Source organism: Babylonia areolata, chromosome 14 (assembly GCF_041734735.1).
Source record: "Babylonia areolata isolate BAREFJ2019XMU chromosome 14, ASM4173473v1, whole genome shotgun sequence".
In the NCBI taxonomy this organism is placed as follows: Eukaryota; Metazoa; Mollusca; class Gastropoda; order Neogastropoda; family Buccinidae; genus Babylonia; species Babylonia areolata.
This window is the reverse complement of record NC_134889.1, coordinates 14,985,905-15,008,175: the sequence shown is the minus strand read 5'-3', so window position 1 is coordinate 15,008,175 and position 22,271 is coordinate 14,985,905. Positions and strand designations below refer to the sequence as shown.

The following is a 22,271-nucleotide window of genomic DNA, read 5'->3' as shown; positions in this document are numbered from 1 at the left end:
TGGAAACAAAGTGTCAATAATATTTCTTTTTTGAAAAAATTTTTTAGCCTCCCCTAAACTCAAATGAGGGACACCTGGATGGGGTGAAGAAATTCGGAGTAAAGTGCCTGTCTCTGGGACAACAGCACCATGCCGAAACGGGGCCTTGATCCCCTGACAGTTGGTGGAATAGATCAGTCGCGATACCATACTAGCATTAATTAACTCTCTCCATACGAACGGCGAAAGGGACGACGTTAACAGCGTTTCACACCCAGAATATTGACAGAGAATACCACAATTCTGACGACGGAAGCTAAAGGTTGGGTCATTCAGACACCCACTGGACATCCGAGGGGTCTGTGTAGAGGACTGAGCGAGTTAAGAAACATCTCAAGAAGAAGTGCGCAGGATACAAATAAATGCGTCGCAGCGATCTTCGTAGGTCTGCTGGTGTTGTTGTTGTTGTTTGTTTTTTTGTTGTTGTTTTTCCTGGCATTGCGCGTCCACTGACGAACATTCCTGATCCTCTAAGCGCTCTCGCTACTAGTACTTTGCTACACTGATGAAGAAAAGACACACAGGTGCAGAAAAATCAGGACACACACAAACACATGGGAGTGGTGATTGAAGAGGTTTTCTTTCTATCTCTCTATCAGAAATCATCATTACTTTCAGTTGTAACGGACTTACTACTATTCTGCGCAGCTTCAACACCGGAAGCGCGTGTCCCTTCGGAACTCGGACCGGAAGCTGGCGAGTTTCGCCGACAACAGCCGATCACAATGTTCAAGAACTCTCTTCGAAACTTCGTCCCCGTCAAACAGTAGAGGTAGAAATTCCACGCGAAGTTGACCAAGCAGAACACAAGGAAGAAATCGTAGAGAAAGTAATGAAACTGTTTGGAATGAGGGTCTTTGGACACGTATTCGTAGAAGAAGATGTTGTAGATCATGAGGGGAAGCGTGATGAGCACGAAGGCGGTGGATACGCTGATGATGGTCACCGTGGTGGATGATGCTTTCTTCTGGCGGTTCTTCTTCTGTTCTTCTTTCGCGGAGGATAATGTTAGAGTCGCTTCCTTTACTGACCTGGCAAGTTTCCAGACGAGAACGGCGTTACTCAGTATGAGAAAAAGGCAGGGGAGCAAGGAATAAATGAAAATGTCCACCCTCACCCACACGTCCACCCAGAACTGTTGATAACTCTGGAACCCGAACGAGCACCTGACCGAAGTGCCATTCCCGAACTGGACAATCTGGTAACCGTACAGCACGTGGGAATAGAACGCTGCCAAGGTCACCGCGATGACCACGCTGATGAAGACGCTTTTCCTACGGGTACACAGGACGTTGACGCGGTGCGGCCACACTACAGAGGCCGCCCTCTGGGCGGTCAAGGCCACCAGAAGCCAGGCCGACGAGGCCGAGGAGGTGTTCATCATCCAGATCATCCCTTTGCAGGCGATGACGTGCTTGACGTGCAGGTCCAGGCCCAGGACCTTGCGGGTCCACATGGGCACGGCGGTGGCCAGCAGCATGACCGTGTCGGACACCGCCAGCCCCGTCAGGTACACATACATCGCGGACCACCCGCCGCCGCCGCGGTGGAGCCGACGCAGGATGGTGACCGTCATCAGGTTCCCGAAGGTGCCGAGCACCAGCACGGCAGAAAGGCAGACCCTCCCGAACCAGCCCCCGTCCAGCTCCTCTGTGATGACCGGGATCACCTCCAGCACGTCCCCATCACCGCCGTCACCTGGCTGCATGGTCTCTGCACGAGCTTCCTGCCCGGAGACGTTGCTGCTGTTGTAAGCACTGCTGAACGCCGGGGTGACGCTAAGGGCCATGACCTCTTGGGTGGCGGTGCTTGTTTTTTGGGGGTGGTGGTTCTGCGCTGAAAAGTGAGAGAGAGAGAGTGAGTGAGTGAGTGTGTGTGTGTGTGTGTGTGTGTGTGTGTGTGTGTGTGTGTGTACGTGTGTGTGTGTGTGTGTGTGTGTGTGTGTGTGTACGTGTGTGTGTGTGTGTGTGTGTGTGTGTGAACGAAGCTGTAAAGTATTAAAACCTACAATCATAAATGACCATTTGGAATGCCGGACAGTGTATTGCATTGCAGTTCAGTACCTAGCAGTGTAACACGGTGCAGAACAATACAGCCCCTACAACAGAGTAACGCACAGTACAACAATCGAAGCTGCACGCTTTCACACCTGGGTGGAGTGAGCAAAACCGGACTGGAGTGCCTTTCCCCAAGGACAACACACCATGCCGAAACGGGGAATCGAACTCTGATCACTGGTGAGCATTGAATCAGAAGTTCAACGCCTGTCCGAACCGGCAACGTTATTTTTTTCAATGTATATCAGAATCCATATGGGAAAAAAAGAGAGAAAAAAAACAACTTCTTTTGTATTTCTCTCTTTCGTCAACGAAGCTGACATTTCTGAAAAACGGATTCTTCAATCTTTCTGTCTTCCATTCTGTCTTTCCTCGTCTTCCATTCTGTCTTTACTCGTCTTCCATTCTGTCTTTCCTCGTCTTCCATTCTGTCTTTCCTCGTCTTTCTTTCTGTCTTTCCTCGTCTTCCATTCTGTCTTTCCTCGTCTTTCTTTCTGTCTTTCCTCGTCTTCCATTCTGTCTTTCCTCGTCTTCCATTCTGTCTTTCCTCGTCTTCCATTCTGTCTTTCCTCGTCTTTCTTTCTGTCTTTCCTCGTCTTCCATTCTGTCTTTCCTCGTCTTCCATTCTGTCTTTCCTCGTCTTCCATTCTATCTTTCCTCGTCTTCATTCTGTCTTTCCTCGTCTTTTCTTGATCCCATTCTGTCATTCCCTCACGTATTCAATTCTGACTTTCCCTCGAACCCTTTCTTTCGTCCCTTCTCGTCTTCCATTCTGTCTTTCTGTCTTCCATTCTGTCTTTCCTCGTCTTTCTTTCTGTCTTTCCTCGTCTTTCTTTCTGTCTTTCCTCGTCTTCCATTCTGTCTTTCTGTCTTCCATTCTGTCTTTCTGTCTTCCATTCTGTCTTTCCTCGTCTTCCATTCTGTCTTTCCTCGTCTTCCATTCTGTCTTTCTTTCCTCGTCTTCCATTCTGTCTTTCTGTCTTCCATTCTGTCTTTCCTCGTCTTCCATTCTGTCTTTCCTCGTCTTCCATTCTGTCTTTCTTTCCTCGTCTTCCATTCTGTCTTTCTGTCTTCCATTCTGTCTTTCCTCGTCTTCCATTCTGTCTTTCCTCGTCTTTCTTTCTTTCTGTCTTTCCAGTGGTCTGTTTCAGATGAATCTCAAGGGAACACAGTGTGTCATGTTCTCAGGAGTGAGAATCAACCCATTAAACTGATTCATTGCTATACACAGGTAGGTGGCAGAGTGGTTAAGACGTTCCCCTGCCAAACCAGATGGAGGGTCTGGGTTCGAATCCCGCTCTCGCCCTTTCTTCAGAGTTTGACCGGAAAATCAAACTGGGCGTCTAGTCATTCGGATGAGACGATAAACCAAGGTCCCGTGTGCAGCACGCAATTGGCGTACTGAAAAAGAACCCATGGCAATGAGTGTTGTACTCTGGCAAAAAAAATTCTGCAGAAAAAACATACCCTGCTGGGTAAACAAATACATGCAAGCACTCAAGGCCTGACTAAGCGCGTTGGGTTATGCTGCTGGTCAGGCATCTGCCCAGATGATGTGGTGTAGCGTATATGGATTTGTCTGAACGCAGTGACACCTCCTCGAGAGACCGAAACTGAAACTGAAACCGGACATGCATTTGGTTCTAGTTAAAGAGGTGAACATTTTCGAGGCAATCGCCTGTTAAGAAAACCCACACATTTTTGACTCACTTGTGTAAACAAAGTGAGTCTATGTTTTAACCCGGTGTTCGGTTGTGTGTGTGTGTGTGTGTGTGTGTGTGTGTGTGTGTGTGTGTGTGTCTGTGTGTCCGTGGTAAACTTTAACATTGACATTTTCTCTGCAAATACTTTGTCAGTTGACACCAAATTTGGCATAAAAATAGGAAAAATTCAGTTCTTTCCAGTCATCTTGTTTAAAACAATATTGCACCCCTGAGATGGGCACAAAAAAAAAAAAAAAAAAAATGAAGCCTAATTATATGCAAACTGCATTTACTGTTATATTTATATTTTTTGTATTCTCTAAACTTGGCACTTTGATCTGATATTCTGACCCAGCAACAAGAGCAGTCATTATTATCATTTTTTGTTCAAACAGGAACTTCTTTTGCTCAGCATGGAAGTTTTATTTATTTTGCAAACGTTTTGGTGCAGATAGTAAAAAAGGGAAATTACTCTGTAATTAATGCTAGGGGACTTAATTTGCTTTAAACTGATCTTTCTCATCTTAAACATTACATTTTGAAATTATACTCAATACATAAAAAGCTTGGTTTTTTTTTAAAGTGTATCACAAGTGAGTCTTGAAGGCCTTGCCTCTCTTGTTCAGTATGTTGTTGATCACTATCATAAGTTCAGGTGAGCAGGCCAGAGAGGCACAGACTAACGTCTGACTTGGGAAGACAATGAATTGTTGTGCATGACCAGCATGGAATAGTGTGGAATTACTTTTTTATCACAACATATTCACCTGTCATAGTCCCAACAATCAGATTGACACAAGTGTACAGTTGGGCCAACAGCAAAGTGAGAGCTGTATTATCAACAGTTTCTCCATTGCAGTGGGAAATCATCGACAGCTGAGTCTTTTGTGAAGGACTATGACTCTCAAACAAGGAGGTAAGACTGCACTGGCTCTTAGTGCTGCAGCCTTGGGGGCTAGTTGGCCTTTTGGGAACCGTTCCAACGCCGACTGTCCTAAAACCCTCTTGGCCGAGAGAGTGGAGATGTAACTTGGGCAAGACACTCTCCACTATAATTAAGTTCTAGCCCAGATAGTCGGAACAGCAGCTGCCTCCTCTGCTGTTCTGATGGTCATGGTTGGACATGACTGACTATCACACAGTTACCTGTCGGATACTTGACTTCTGTCCTTGAGGAGAGGAGGGGGGGAGGAGGAGGGGTAAGGGGGGGGGGGACACTTAGCCAGCGCTGCAGTGCCATCCTTTTTTCTCTGTTTGCAAGTGTGTTTGTTACACTGTCAAAAATGGATTTTTTCAACACAGTTATACCAGAAACAACCCTTTGATGCCGTGGGTTCTTTTCTTAAACGTCTACTTCTAAGTGTATGCTTGCACACGGGATCTCGGGTCTTTGTCTATGACTAGCATCCAGACCACCACTCAAGGTGTAGCGGAGGAAGGGGTTAAAAATTCACTTCCGTGTATGGGATTTGAACCCGTGGACATTCCTTTCCTGGTCGTGCGTTTTACCACTGAGCCACTGCTTCACAGCCAGAGGAGTGTTTGGGTTGTTGAGTATTCCAGGAATGTTTAACCCAGGTTGTTTTTTTTTCTTTCTTTGATTTCTTGCTTTTCCCCCGACATGTGTTCCCGTGCGAGTGTGCAAACGTGTGGTATCAGACTTGAGTCATTGGCATGTAATTTTCGTTATTTTTGTCCAGTAGGAAGACATGTTTCTGGGACCCAGATGGTCGAGATCAAGTTCTCACCAAACGAAAGAGAATCACAATGCAATACTCCTTTCTCCTTCTTCTCCTCCTCCTTCTTCTTCTTCTCCTCGTCCTCCTCCTCCTCCTCCTTCTTCTTCTTCTCCTTCTTCTCCTCCTCCTTCTTCTTCTTCTTTTTCTCCTCGTCTTCCTTCTCCTCCTTCTTCTTCTTCTTCTCCTCCTCCTCCTTCTTCTTCTTCTTCTTCTCCTCCTCCTCCTCCTCCTCCTTCTTCTTCTTCTTCTCCTCCTCCTCCTCGTCCTCCTCCTCCTCCTCCTTCTTCTTCTCCCCTTCTTCTTCTTCTGTGAAAGAGTCATGCTGATTGTTACCTCACGCTTTCTCGCAGTCTCATGTTTTCTCTCACTTTACGAGAAAGCGTGGGGTTGCGAGAAAGCGTGGGGTTGCGAGAAAGCGTGGGTGAAAAATGGGCACCGCTCAGAAAAAGTCAACAACAACAACAACTGTTCACCAGTTTCCGCCTGTTCTGTCAGTGGAGTGATGGCCTAGAGGTAACGCGTCCGCCTAGGAAGCGAGAGAATCTGAGCGCGCTGATTCGAATCATGGCTCAGCCACCGATATTTTCTCCCCCTCCACTAGACCTTGAGTGGTGGTCTGGACGCTAGCCATTCGGATGAGACGATAAACCGAGGCCCCGTGTGCAGCATGCACTTAACGCACGTAAAAGAACCCACGGAAACAATAGGGTTGTTCCTGGTAAAATCCACTTCGAAAGGAAAAACAAACAAAACTGCACGCACGAAAAAGTACAAAAAATGGGTGGCGCTGTAGTGCAGCGACGCGCTCTCCCTGGGGAGAGCAACCCGAATTTCACACAGTGAAATCTGTTGTGATAAAAAGAAATACAAATACAAATACAAATTTGTCAAAATCCAAGTCTCTGCAAATGGTTTTCTCTTCAGTTCTGCAATGCTGTCACCCCTTCGTCTTTTGTTTCTGTCTTCTTCTTCTTCGTCTCTCCATCTCTCAACAGTTCCTTGGAGGGATTGTTTTGGCATGGCCATTGAATCTTGTTATATGACATGTGGCCGACGGGCGCAATAGCCGAGTGGTTAAAGCGTTGGACTGTCAATCTGAGGGTCCCGGGTTCGAATCACGGTGACGGCGCCTGGTGGGTAAAGGGTGAAGATTTTTCCGATCTCCCAGGTCAACATATGTGCAGACCTGCTAGTGCCTGAACCCCCTTCGTGTGTATATGCAAGCAGAAGATCAAATACGCACGTTAAAGATCCTGTAATCCATGTCAGCGTTCGGTGGGTTACGGAAACAAGAACATACCCAGCATGTACACCCCCGAAAACGGAGTATGGCTGCCTACATGGCGGGGTAAAAACGGTCATACACGTAAAAGCCCACTCGTGTGCATACGAGTGAACGCAGAAGAAGAAGAAGAAGACATGTGGCCACACCAATGTAGTTTCTTTTTTTTCTAACTGGTGTCAGCAGATCTTCGTACGGTCCAATGTGCTGCTTGATGGTCTGGTGCACTTCTTCACTGGTAACGTGATCAACTCTTTCACCGCCAAGTGTCTGTGTGAAAAACGTTTCCCCAGCGCCAGATGTTTTTGAAACGATGCTCTCAGTCACAGGCTTCGGTTCATGCCAAAACAACACAGTGGACTTGTTCACTTCAAACACAGCCAGTGGGCAAAGGTTGGTCGTTGTTCTTTTGCTGGGAAACTGGCTGCAGCTGTTGTTACAATGTCACCAACATGACCCATCGATGTCGACAAAAGTCGCTTATGGCGGTGAAAGAGTTACGTATACCTGATGCTTAGTATCTTTCGATGACACCTCATTTTCATTTCTGGGTGATTTTTTTTTTCCCCCGAATCCGCCGTGATGGTCCAGTCCATGTCTCGCTCGCATTCAGGAAGAAGGAATATGTCAGCACACGCGGGAGTCTGATCTTGTGTTTCATGGCGATGTGATGTTGCTGCCCTTCTATGTATATGTAGGTTTCAGTCTGGACAGTGCTGATGCTGTCTTTGCTACCCTTGCGATGATTTCTGGTTTGGATCCTTCATTACAACACGACACAACACGACACGACACGACACGACACGACACGACACGACACGGCACGACACGGCACGACACGACACGACACGACACGACACGGCACGACACGACACGACACGACACGACACGGCACGACACGACACGACACGACACGACACGGCACGACACGGCACGACACGACACGACACGACACGACACGACACGACACGACACGACACAACACAAGTGGAGTGATGGCCTAGAGGTAACGCGTCCGCCTAGGAAGCGAGAGAAATTGACTGCGCTGGTTCGAATCATGGCTCAGCCGCCGATATTTTCTCCCCCTTCACTAGACCTTGAGTGGTGACCTGGACGCTAGTCATTCGGATGAGACGATAAACCGAGGTCCTGTGTGCAGCATACACTTAGTGCACGTAAAAGAACCCACGGCAACAAAAGGGTTGTTCCTGGCAAAATTTTGTAAAAAAAAAAAAAAAAAAAAAAAAAAAGATCTACTTCGACAGGAAAAACAAATAAAACTGCACGCAGGAAAAAGTACACACACACACACACACACACACACACACACACACACACAAAAGTTGGCGCTCACAGTGCAGCGACACGCTCTCCCTGGGGAGAGCAGCCCGAATTTCACACAGAGAAATGTGTTGTGACAAAAAAGAAAAAAAAAAAAATACAAAAATACAAAAATATAAAACGACACGACACGACACGACACGACACAGCACAGAAGAGCACAGTACAATTCAGTACATTATATTACATTACATTACAATACAGTACAGTAACTGCGCTGCAAAGTATAGTACAGTACAGTAAAGGACAGTACGGAACAGTACAATGCAACGTAATGCAATGAAATGCAATACAATACAATGCAATACAATACAATATACACAACACAATACAATGCATCTTTATCAACCCGACTGGAAATCATGTGTATATCGAAAGGCCCGTCACACACAGCACAGCATCTCAGCCCACAGTTCGGTCGGACACGCATAAGAACATGGCAAATGTTGGGCTAAAAAGTGAAAATGTAGAGGTTACGTGAGCTAAATAAAGATACTTCTTCTTCGTTAGTGGGCTGCAACTCCCACGTTCACTCGTATGTACACAAGTGGGCTTTTACGTGCATGACCGTTTTTACCCCGCCATGTAGGCAGCCATACTCCGTTTTCGGGGGTGTGCATGCTGGGCATGTTCTTGTTTCCAGAACCCACCGAACGCTGATGGGTATAACAGAATCTGTAACGTGCGTATTTGATCTTCTGCGTGCGTGCGTACACACACGAAGGGGTTTCAGGCACTGGCAGGTCTGCACATGTGTTGTCCTGAGAGAACGGAAAAATCTCTACCCTTTAACCACCAGGCGCCGTTACCGAGATTAAATAAAGATACAAACGTGATAACATAGCAACTTGATTTTATCACACAGTGAAATAAAATGACAAGTATTTGATGAAACACTAAGAAAAAAAGGAAGGTGTTTTCTATACATAGGTTTTATATAAGTATGATAGTTGTGTCTAACTATGGCCATCAGAACAGTAGACAAGGTACCACAGGTATGTGTATAATAGGTGTGTCTAACTATGGCCATCAGAACAGTAGACAAGGTACCACAGGTATATGTATAATAGGTGTGTCTAACTATGGGCATTCAGAACATTAGACAAGGTACCACATGTATATGTATGATAGTTATGTCTAACTATGGCCATCAGAACAGTAGACAAGGTACCACATGTATATGTATGACAGTTGTGTCTGACTATGGCCATCAGAACAGTAGACAAGGTACCACAGGTATATGTATGATAGTTGTGTCTAACTATGGCCATCAGAACAGTAGACAAGGTACCACAGGTATATGTATGACAGTTGTGTCTAACTATGGCCATTCAGAACAGTAGACAAGGTACCACAGGTATATGTATGATAGTTGTGTCTATGGCCATCAGAACAGTAGACAAGGTACCACAGGTATATGTATGACAGTTGTGTCTGACTATGGCCATTCAGAACAGTAGACGAGGTACCACAGGTGCATGTATAATAGTTGTGTCTGACTATGGCTATCAGAACTATAGACAATGTACCACAGGTACATGTATGATAGTTGCATTCTGACTGTGACCATTAGAACAGCGGAGGAGGTAACTGCTGTCCCGACTATGGGGGCAAGAATTTAATTGTGGTGGAGAGTGTCTTGCCCAAGTTACATTTTATATAGAAAAATCAATGATGGTAATGACGTGACTGCCGGACAGTGGATCACCCGCTTTAGCCAAGATGATGCTCTCTCTCTCTCTCTGTCTCTCCCTCTCTCTCTGTCTCTCTCTCTCCTTCAAAGGGGCTATGGTCTATGTGAATAAACCATCTCAATCAATCAATAAGTGTATGTGTGTGTGTGCGTGTGCGTGTGCGTGTGCGTGTGCGTGTGTGTGTGTGTGTGTGTGTGTGTGTGTGTGCGTGTGTGTGTGTTGAAAAGCGTGTGTGTAGCCAGCAGCGTAGGCCAAGGGAGGAGTGACACACGTCTCTCAGCCAACACACTGGACATAGCACACAGCCTGTCTGTCTGTCTCACACACACACACACACACACACACACACACACACACACACACACACACACACACACACACACACACACACACACATGTTGGCTATACACACTTAATCGCACGCGCACATACATTATATGTATACACACGCGCGCGTAAGCATGCACAAATATCCACGTCACGCATACAAACACACACTAACGTACGCTTATGTAAACACAGACACACAGACACACACACACACACACACACACACACACACACACACAACACTTTAGTGGTGATGTAATTACTCCAATGCATATCATCAATGACTGTGAACAGCTGAACACATTCTACCTCATCCATTTGATCGTCCGTTTCCAATGGAAACGTTTTATGTGGCAATTAACTTGTGCTCGGCAAAGTTCAGAGTTTAATCAGGAGCCCCATTGAATTTCTGTTGCGATTGTACCAGTTGACTTGGTTTTTCCCCTAACATTTCTTCTCGAATTTAACATTATGATAGACGTACAAACATACAATGATAATGATATTGATAGTAATTGTGTAATAAACTATATAAAGTTAATTATTGTTGTTGTTGTTGTTGTTGTTGTTACAAACATACAACTATAATGATATCAATAGTGACTGTGTAATATATTATACACAGATAGTTGTTGTTGACGTTTCACACACACACACACACACACACACACACACACACACACACACACACACACACACACACACACACACACACACACACACACACACACACACACACACACACACACACACAAGCTTCCTATTTTTTCCTCACATTTCTATTACATTTGTTGTTGTTTTTTCACATTTTCCTGCATATGGTTTTACCACTTTTCGCGGGTACATATGAAAACACATCCTTCAAGAACAAAGAAAGAAAGTGCAATCTGAAGACTTGTGTCTTGTAATGGCAGTCATTAGCAGAATATCAAATACGCGCGTTAAAGATCCTGTAACCCATGTCAGTGTTCGGTGAGTTATGGAGACACGAAAAACCCAGCATGCATGGACCAGACCAGACCAGATGATTTATTCAGATAGGCCATAGCCCCTACTGAAACAATGTGAAGTAATCAAAACCAACCCTTTTGTCTGTTGAAAAGGAAATACAACATACTTAAGGTATGAATACATTCATAATGCAGAATTTATGTAACATCTCTTATCCGTTTGAGAGATTTATACAGAAATATTGCTAAATGTTTACTAGTTTGATTATTAGCAGTTGAGAGGAGGGATGCTAACTTGACTCTTGTGGGGAAGTTCCAGTATGATTGCGGAATCAGTTCTGTTCTCAAGTCATGAGGAGCTCGGCACTCCAAAACGAAATGTGTTTCATCCTGACTTGTAGAATTTCACAAGTTACATGAGCGATTTCGTGAGTCGTCAGTTTTATATCTTTTTAAATGAATATCAATATCCGAAACACCACATCTAAATTTTGTCAGTGCCTGTTTGTAATATTTATTTAAGTCCATTGAAATATATGGCTCCATTTTAATTGAAGTTTTAAACGTTCTGTATAAGGAAAATCTAGCACTGTTTTGAATGTGATCATTCCATTCCTGCCAGCTACAGTCAGTAATTCTCCGTTTAAAACATTTCCAAAAACTATTTATGTCTTCCACAAACGAAAATCCGTACTGCCTTAAACATAAACGAATTTTTGATGCCCACGTGCATTTACCTTTACAGTCAAGACTGTATAGCATTTTTATCAGCTTTAAACGGTAACCTTTCATCATTCATACGAGTGAATTTTAGCCAGTAGGAAACACATCTCACGAAAGAATTCACAAATAATGGGAATCTTCCCAGCTCTCCAGCATGCACGGAGCAACGCAGAGTCCTCGGCAAGTCGATGTTGGTCGTGTAACGGAACGAAGAAGGAAGAAAACGAACGGATGACACGAGGAATGGGTGTGGTGACTTCTTCTTCTGCGTTCGTGGGCTGCAACTCCCACGTTCACTCGTATATACGCGAGTGGGTTTTTACGTGTTTGACCATTTTTAACCCGCCATGTTGGTAGCCATACTCCGCTTTCGGGGGTGTGCATGCTGGGTATGTTCTTGTTTCCATAACCCACCGAACGCTGCCATGGATTACAGGATCTTTAACGTGCGTATTTGATCTTCTGCTTGCGTATACACACGAAGGGGGTTCAGGCACTAGCAGGTCTGCACATATGTTGACCTGAGAGATCGTAAAAATCTCCACCCTTTACTCACCAGGCGCCGTCACCGTGATTCGAACCCGGGACCCTCAGATTAAAAGCCCAAAGCTTTAACCACTCGGCTATTGCGCCCGTCAAGGTGGGGTGACGAAGATGGCGGATTTGTTCGTCTAAATTCACGACGTTTAATAAAAGAACGAACACACACACTTCCGCATGTACACCCACACACAGAGGTACACACACTTCACACACACACACACACACACACACACACACACACACACACACACAGACACACACACACACACACACACAAACAAACAAACAACAACAAACAAACATACAAACAAACAAACAAAATTCACGCGCATAAACACATGCAAACATTCAAATGGACTGAAGACACCTAAAAGCAAAGTTCTCACTAAATTTGCCGCATTGAAGACAAATGACCTGTAAAACAACAACAACGTAGCACTGGAAATAATTATCAAAACCGTAAAGGGAAAATCGATATTTATAATAATAACAATGATAATGACAATGATGATCATCCTACTACTACTACTACTACTACTAGTAGTGATAATGGTGATAATGATAACAAAACGATTTTTAGAAAATTGACATCATCATTGTCATCATCATCGTCATCATCATCAAAACAATTGTAACGATTTATTATTATCATTATCAGTAGTAGTAGTAGTAGTAGTAGTGTTCAAAGTAGTAGTAGTAGTAGTAGTGTTATTACCATCATCATCATCATCAATATTAGTAGTAGTAGTATCATTAACATCATCATTATTATTGTTGCTGCTGCTGCTGTTGATTTATCTATTCATTCGATTTCATTTATCTTATTCTTTCTAACTAGTTCAAAGCAAAAACAAAACAAAACAAAAAACAAACAAACAAAAAAACAACACCCAAACCCCTAAAAAAAACCTCACTTACGCACGCTCATGTAAACCGAAGGTGTGGATTCAGTCATCATTTTCACACTGACCATCATTCAGAACATCCTGAACATCAAAACCAACGATAAACCATGTCAGTCTGAACAGTGCAAAAGGAAAAAAAAAGAAAAAAAAAGGAAAAGGAAAAAAAAGAAGAAAAAAGAAAAAAAGAAAAGAAAAAAAAGGACCCCCCCCCCCCCCCAAAAAAAGAGCAAAAAACAAAACAAAACAAAAACAAAAAAAAAACACAAAAAAGAACAAAAAAACACGGCAGCCCATAATGCGGGCAGGACCTATTATTAGTACCATTAGACGGGCGCATCAGCCGAGTGCTTAAAGCGTTGGACTTTCAATGGGTCCGAGGTTCGAATCTCGGTGACGGCGCCTGGTGAGTAAAGGGTGGAGATTTTTGCGATCTCCCAGATCAACATAATTTTATGTGCAGACCTGCTAGTGCCTGAACCCCCTTCGTGTGTATACGCGAGCAGAATATCAAATACGCACGTTAAAAATCCTGTAATCCATGTCAGCGTTCGGTGGGTTATGGAAACAAGAACCGAAAGCGGGGTATGGCTGCTTACATGGCGGGGTAAAAATCGGTCAAACACGTAAAAGCCCACTCGTGTACATACGAGTGAACGTGGGAGTTGCAGCCCACGAACGCAGAAGAAGAAGAAGATTATTACTAGCATATCCGCTAATTGGTGAATAAAGAGACCCACTCAAGAGGGGCAACCCCCCCACCCCCAAAAAAACAACAACAAAAAACAACAACAACAAAAAACAAAAAACAAAAACAAACAAAAAAACCAACAACAAAAACAAAACAAAACTAAAATACTAGCAATTTCTATAACTTAAATCTCTCGCTCTTAAGAATAATCTTCGGTCTCTTCGGAAGATAAAGGAATTGAGCAGTGTCGTGTTCTGAATTAAACTCGCACAGAATCTACAGAATAAACAAGATCTTTTTTTTTCTTTCTTGAGAACTCACCTTTTGATTAATGGAGAATAACAAATGAGAACTTGTTCAATGCAGTGTGTTTATATCAGTTCGAGGAATACACGCAATCTCTCTCTCTCTCTCACACACACACACACGCGCGCGCGCGCGCGCGCACACACACACACATGCAGAGAGAGAGAGAGAGAAACAGAGAGCGTGTGTGTGTGTGTGTGTGCGTGCGTGCATGTGTGCGTGCGTGTGTTTGTGCGTGTGTGTGTGTATGTGTGTGTGTATGTGTGTGCGTGTGCGTGTGTGTGTGTGTGTGTGTATGTGTATATGTGTCCGTGTCTTTGTGTCTGTATCTGTGTGATAATATGTTAGATACACTAACAATGAACTCTTACCTATCACCTTTTTTTAATTAGACAGAAGATGTCTTTGTCTTTCTTCAAGGTGATTATTGATTCCAGAAAGAAACACTGCAGGTGATCGATTAGACATGTACACATGCACACAAGTGCACGGCACTCACGCGCACCCCCCCCCCACCACACACACACACACGCAAACACGCGCACAACCAGACACACACTCACGCAGACAAGCACACGCGCAGGTACACATACACATAAATACACGCATACCCATTCATCACACACATACACAGACACACACGCACGCACGCACGCACATATATACACACGCATACACACACGTGCACACAAACACACCACATACACGGAGATAGACACATATCACGCAGTCACACACGCATGTACACACACACACACACACACACACACACACACATGTGCACACACACACACACACACACACTCACACGCACGCACCGTACTTGTACACACCTGGGCAGGTTGGGGCACTTTTCTTCATTTTTACTCTTATCTGATTTAGAGTGCACAAAACAGCTTCATATATATATATATATATATATATATATATATATATATAGAGAGAGAGAGAGAGAGAGAGAGATACATACATACATACATACATATATATATATATATATATATATATATATATATAATCTCCATGCCTAATTGTTCGTTTTCAGTTGAAAAACCACCGAGGCAACTATGTGTTTGTTCTGTATTGTCCATGTGTTCTGTGTGGCTTGTTCAGGATTAAAGAGGCTATGCCAGTCTTCAATAAAAGCTAATTTGTGTTTGCACATTTCTTCTGTCTTTGCTGCTGTGTGCACATGTCAAATGATCGGTATAAGGACAGGCCCGGTGCTTCCTTTTTTTGAGGAAGTGTCTGGGTTTGTTCCAATGTACCTTTTATATACCTGTGTGCTATCTGTAACATCAATGAGAAAATAAAGATACCGCATGACCTGGCAAGTTGTTTTAAGCACCGTTATTCCTGGATCATTTCTTGTTCAATGTAGCTCTGTTTAAACAAACACTTTTTCTTTCGTTTTCTTTTCTCTCTCTCTGTTTGTGTGCGTGCGTGCGTGTGCGCGTGTGTGTGTGTGTGTGTGTGTGTGTGTGTGTGTGTTTTAATGCCTTGCCTGCCTGTTTAGCTGACTAAATTCTCTTTTCCTGACTTCTTTGCCGGCAACAGTTTCATCTTTTTCGGGTATGTTGTGAGGATGCAGCTTTCTACCAAGACACTTAATTGGGTTTTTTGTCAACGTTTCTTCGGGGAACCTTCAGATGTGGTCACAAAGCTTACGGACAACATGAACAGAATGTCCTCTTCTTCCTATTTGTTTGTGGGCTGCAACTCCCACGTTCACTCGTAAGTACACGAGTGGGCTTTTACGTGTATGACCGTTTTTACCCCGCCATGTAGGCAGCCATACTCTGTTTTCGGGGGGGTCCATGCTGGGTATGTTCTTGTTTCCATAACCCACCGAACGCTGTCGTCGATTACAGGATCTTAAACGTGAGTATTTGATCTTCTGCTTGCGTTTTCACACGAAGGAGATTCAGGCACAAGCAGGTCTGCGCATAATGTTGACCTGGGAGATCGGAAAAATCCCCACCCTTTAACCCACCAGGCGTCGTTACCGAGATTCGAACCCGGGACCCTCAGATTGAAAGTCCAACGCTTTAACCACTCGGCTGTTGCACCCGTCAAGCTAAGGACTGCTTTGATGACCTCAGCACCGCCATCGGGAGCATCCGTGAAAAAGAGCAACTGGTTCATCCTTGGTGACTTCAGTGACAGAGTGGATGCCGATCACATCTCCTGGCCCACCTGTCTGGGTCAGTTCGGCACTGGTAGGATGAACGAGTGACAACGGGCAACGCCTCATGCTGGAGCTCTGCTGCCGTCATGGCCTGTGTGTCAGTAACACGTTCCTTAACACGAATGCCAAACACACACAGTCTCCTGGAGCCAGTTGCATTGCTCGGACGGAAGAGCCTAGTATGGTCGTAACCCGCTACTAACTGTGTGCAGTATGGAACTGACCAATGGCGTAGTTCGGTCAACGCAGGCATTTAGTCACGTGTAACTGTCAAAAAAGTTAGAACCAAGCAATGGAACTGGCACCTGGAGACACCTAAATCCAAGCATTGGCACCAGCTTGACCAGATCCTATCCAGGCACTCTATTATATACAGCGTCAAGCAATATACACAGCTTTCAGAGTGTGGAATGTGAGACTGACCACAAGACGGACGATCAGAAGAAAGTGGAGGAATTTGCGCATGCAGCTGAAAAAATATCTGTTCGTGCTCACGCCCGTGAAAGATGGAAAAATCTCATGGGTACTGTCCTAAAATGCTGCCATGTCCACGTTTAGACAAGAAGACCAGTTAATCGGCAGGATGGTTTGAGGCACACTCTGCAGAAATGACACCCGTCATCGAGGACACGAGACACCCGTGGAGCGATGGCCTAGAGGTAACGCGTCCGCCTAGGAAGCGAGAGAATCTGAGCGCGCTGGTTCGAATCACGGCTCAGCCACCGCTGTTTCCCCCCCCCTCCACTAGATCTTGAGTGGTGGCCTGGACACTAGTCATTCGGATGAGAAGATAAACCGAGGTCCCGTGTGCAGCATGCACTTAGTGCACGTAAAAGAACCCACGGCAACAAAAGGGGTGTTCCTGGCAAAATTTTGTAGAAAAATCCACTTCGATTGGACAAACAAATAAAACTGCACGCAGGAAAAAATACCCCCCAAAATATGGGTGGCGCTCTCAGTGTTGCAACGCGCTTTCCCTGGGGTGAGCAGCCCGGATTTCACAGAGAGAAATCTGTTGTGACAAAAAAGTATAAATAAGTTAAATCTAAAAAATATATATACATATAAATAAAAGAGAAAAAGAAGAGAAATACCCAAGCAACATACAATACCTGCACCGACGAAATAGAACCCGAAGGTCCCATGAACTGCCTGCAGCAAAGTTCAACAGCGCGTCAGGCAAGGCAAGGCAAGGCAAGGCACGGCACGGCACGCACGGCAAGGCACGCACGGCAAGGCACGGCACGGCACGGCACGGCACGCACGGCAAGGCAAGGCAAGGCAAGGCAAGGCACGGCACGGCACGGCACGGCACGGCACGGCACGGCACGCACGGCAAGGCAAGGCAAGGCAAGGCAAGGCAAGGCACGGCACGGCACGGCACGGCACGGCACGGCACGGCACGGCACGGCACGCACGGCAAGGCAAGGCAAGGCAAGGCAAGGCAAGAAGTTTACTTCCCGTACTCCCTGGAGGCATTGAAACAGTGCACACATTCATCTTTTGCACACACCATATCAATAAAAAGTGATGTAAAAAAGCAAACAAACAAAACAAAAAAAGTAAATATAAATCAACAAGTCAATTTTCCTTAGTAATTGAACCAGAATGCAAACAGCCATATACAAATCAATCTTAGAGCGTGTAAATTTCCCATCATACTTGACTATTTTTCCCTATCAACTGACAAATTCTATTGAAAAGAGATACGTATGGAAGAAACAAAAGATTTCAATTTTAACAGTACTGTTGTTGTTGGGGTTTTTTTTTTTGTTTTTTTGTTGTTTCTTTTTTGTTTGTTTCTTTTCTTTCTTTCTTTTTTTTTTCTCGGAAAACAATAAGTAGTATTCTATGGAGTTTGGGCAGGTTCTACAGTATATAGACAAACATTTTCGTCTGATGTTTTCAAAAAAGGGGTACGAAAACAATCGATGAAAATTCATCAGCACTGCCGCGACCGTTTACGGAACATTTTTCGCAGATTCTTTCATTTCTGGGTAAATTGTCAAAACGCTGTTTATGAACAGGCGGTGCATTACTGATTGTTCTATACTTAACTAATTCAAGCACACAATTATTTTGGTAACACTGTGAAAATAAACAACATTGGGTCAAAACATCCTGAAATCAACAACCATCTACCTGAAGATCGAGTCATCAGCCCATCCACATGTCATATGCGGCTTCCGTTCAAACGTGTGTGTGTGTGTGTGCGTGTGTGTGTGTGTGTGTGTGTGTGTGTGTGTGTGCGCGCGCGCGCGCGCGCGTGTGTGTGTGTGTCTGTGTGTATGTCTGTGTCTGTGTGTGTGTCTGTGAGAGAGAGAGAGAGAGTGTGTGTGTGTGTGTGTGTGCATGTGTGTGCAGTGCGTGCATGTGTGAGTATGCACAAGTTTTTATATTGATATGCACTTGTTTGTATCCTAATTTCTACTGTATCTGTGTTTGTGTATGGTTTTCGATTTATGTTCGTATCTTGTTATGTACTGTCCCCCCCAATATTCCTTTTGACCCCGGTACACTTCATAATAAAGACATATTCTATTCTATTTTATTCTATTCTATTCTAATTAATATACATAGTAATGTCGTTATCATACAAGCGATGCACAACAGACTGCTGGCTCCAGCTCTGCTCTGAGATTCAGGCTGCCACTCTTATAAAACCCACCATAGTCCACGACACGCCACAGCAGACGGAACACTGGGCAGATCTTTCAGATGAGACAATAAACCGAGGCCCCGTGTGCAGCACGTTCTTGGCGCACTGTGAAAGAACCCATGGCAACGAGAATGTTGTCCTCCAGCAAAATCATGTCAAATGAAACCCACTCTGATAGGTTACACAAACATATAAGCATGCGCTCAAAACCTGACAAGCGCCTTGGATTATGCTGCTGTCCGGCATCTGCGGACCAGATGTGGTGTAGCGTATATGGATTTGTCCGCAGTGACACTTCCTTGAGAAAACTGAAACTGAAAGCGGGAAAAGCTGCATCCTCCCAACGATCATCCTGAAGGCAGACAGTGCAGGATGGCCACTGACTCCCAGTGTGGAGAGGAACCGACCCAACAGTCACAATCACGGCGAAGAAGGTGACCGAGAGACTGACCGACAGACCAGCATCAGACTTCATCAGCACAAAGTGTGGGACATTCTGCCCACAGTTCTAAAAATACATGGATAGCGCACGCCTTCTTTGAGCCCCTTTGCTAACTGACGCCAGCGAAAGTGTTCAAACAGCCATTCTGCTTCTCGTGAAGCGTTGACTTCATATGTGTAGCCGAGCGCTCAGCTGGCTTCACGGCAAGCTTTCACTCACTCGCAGTCCTGCTACTGTCAACTGCGGCGCATCAGTTCCATCCTGAAATATCTGTCCATTGATGCAACATCTAGACTTGTCGTTTCTCTCATTCTCTCTCGCCTTGACTACTGTAACTCTCTATTGTCTGGTTTGCCTGCTTCATCCATTCATTCCCTTCAGCGCATACAAAACTCTGCTGCCCGACTCGTCCTCAGAAAGAAAAGATCTGAGTACATCACTCCTCTTTTGCAACATCTCCACTGGCTCCCTGTCTCACACCGAATAAAGTACAAGAACAGCACTCTATGCTACAAATGTATTCACAAATCAGCCCCTTGCTATCTCTGTGGCTGCCTTTACCTCTACACTTCATCTCGCTCACTACGATCAGCTTCGGATCCACTCCATTTATGCATACCCAGATTCAAACTCTCGACTGTTGGCCGCCGTTCTTTCTCTGTCTCTGGACCTTGCAATTGGAATGAACTTCCTCTTTCGCTTCGTCAAGTCTCCACACTCAGCTCTTTCAAGTCTGGCCTTAAAACCCACCTCTTCCCAAAATAGCCTCCCTTCCCTGCCTCTTCCTTGTCTTCAGTTTCTCCAGTTTTAGAGTTATGCATGCGTGAGAATGACTGGTGCGAAAGCGCTTAGATTTGTCTATGCACAAGATTCAGTGCTATATAAATACCATTATTATTATTATTATTAAGCTGGCATTCCTGCGTGTGTCTCCACTGCAATTTTGCGCCACGTGTCACTGCACTGTTTTCCTGTAATAACTTTGGTAGATAAACCATTGGCAGATTTCAATCAAGACACAACATTTGCCATGTCGTGGGGACAAGCATAAAACGATTTCATCGAAGATACACGGTTACAGTTCAGAAACTACCACCAGTTAACAGACGACTTGTCAACGGACTGACAGCTGGATACGAGAAACAATATGGCGTCCAGTTGGTTTCAGCTTTCCTGGCCAATGAGCTAACCATGTATTTTTAGGACTGTGGATACTGCCATTCTCGAACAGACCTGACAAGCCGCAACCGACGCTGTGCCAGAAACCAGTTTCGCACAGTGTACACAGCTCCACAGTAATCTTCCGAGACTGAAGGAGACCTGCCTGCAATGGGCTGTAAAAGGCTACGAGGCCTTTAACCTCTTTTCTTTTTTTCTTCTTTTTTTCAATGCAATCCATTCAAAAGCACTGCAGGTACAAATACATTTAACTGATTTTTTATTAAAAGAAAAAAAAAAAAAAAAAAGAACTTCCCTGTGATATTGTGTCGAAAGTGTTTCTCGACGTTGATGGCAGTGATTTGTGTGTGCGTGTGTGTGTGTGTGTGTGTGTGTGTGTGTGTGTGTGTGTGGTCTAAGGGAAGCAACCATCTATTATGACAACACAGGCAGTTTTATATTCACGATTTAGTCCCTTCGACTACTACGTTGATTTGGAATGAAGGAATTGTGAGTTGACGAATGTTCCTTTGAATATCACTGACATGTTGTAGTTGTGTGTGTGTGCGTGTGTGTGTGTGTGGTGTGTGTGCGTGTGTACGCGCGCGTGTGTGTGTGTGTGTGTGTGCGCGCGCATTTGTACGCTGGCGTGAGAATGTACGCGTGTGTGAGGAACAGCATTTTGCACTGATATACCAGGTATGTACTCGAGGAAGCACCTTTGCACATTGGGTTAGGAGTTGCAACTGTAGTCCAGTGTTCACCAGTGATCAGCTTCCAGGCCTCCTTTCGGCATGGCGGTGTGTCCTTGGGGGGGAAACTCTTTACTCCGTTATTCCTCCTCAGTTCACCCACACGTGAACGGGGCACCTGACTTCGGCTGGGGAAGGGTCAAAAGGGCAGAAGGAGGTCCCGGCCCCGGTTTCCAATGCCAAGCCCTGCTGGACACAGTGGATATCAATCCACCTCCATGACGGCCTTTTCAGGCGATGGGACCTTTTAACTTTTAACTGATGTGCTAGTGTGCCCAACACTCAGCTTATATCACAGATTGACATCAACTTACAGCTGGGCCAACAGCAAAGTGAGAGCTGTGTTGTCAGTGGTTTCTTCATTGCAATTGGAAATCATTTACAACTTAGTCTTTTGTGAAGAAACTAAGACTCTCAAAACTAGGGAGGCAAAACTGCACTGGCTCTTAACGCTGCAGCCTTGGGAGCTAGTTGGCCTTTGGGAACCACCCCAACGCTGACTGTCCTACTAAAATCCCTCTTGGCCGAGAGAGTGGGGATGTTACATGGGCAAGACACTCTCCAAACTCTAGCCCAGATAGTCAAGACAGCAGCTGCCTTCTCTGCTTCTCAGAACGATCGTCATAGTCGGACACGACTGACCGTCATACGATGTACTAGTGGAGTGTTGTATTGGTAAAGCCTCCGCCTAGTAAGCGAAAGAATCTGAGCACGCTGGTTCGAATCCCACAGTCGCCAATATTTTTTTTCTCACCCACCATTAGACTTTGAG

General features: G+C 44.9%; 1 protein-coding gene across 1 annotated transcript; it reads right to left on the bottom strand.

The window, feature by feature from the left end:
• Window positions 1-117: 117 nt before the first annotated feature.
• Window positions 118-1,865, bottom strand: LOC143289501 (uncharacterized). The gene has a single exon (XM_076598488.1). The coding sequence runs from the start codon at window positions 1,826-1,828 to the stop codon at window positions 635-637; it is 1,194 nt and encodes a 397-aa protein (XP_076454603.1). The 5' UTR covers window positions 1,829-1,865; the 3' UTR covers window positions 118-634.
• Between the last annotated feature and the right edge of the window lie 20,406 nt (window positions 1,866-22,271).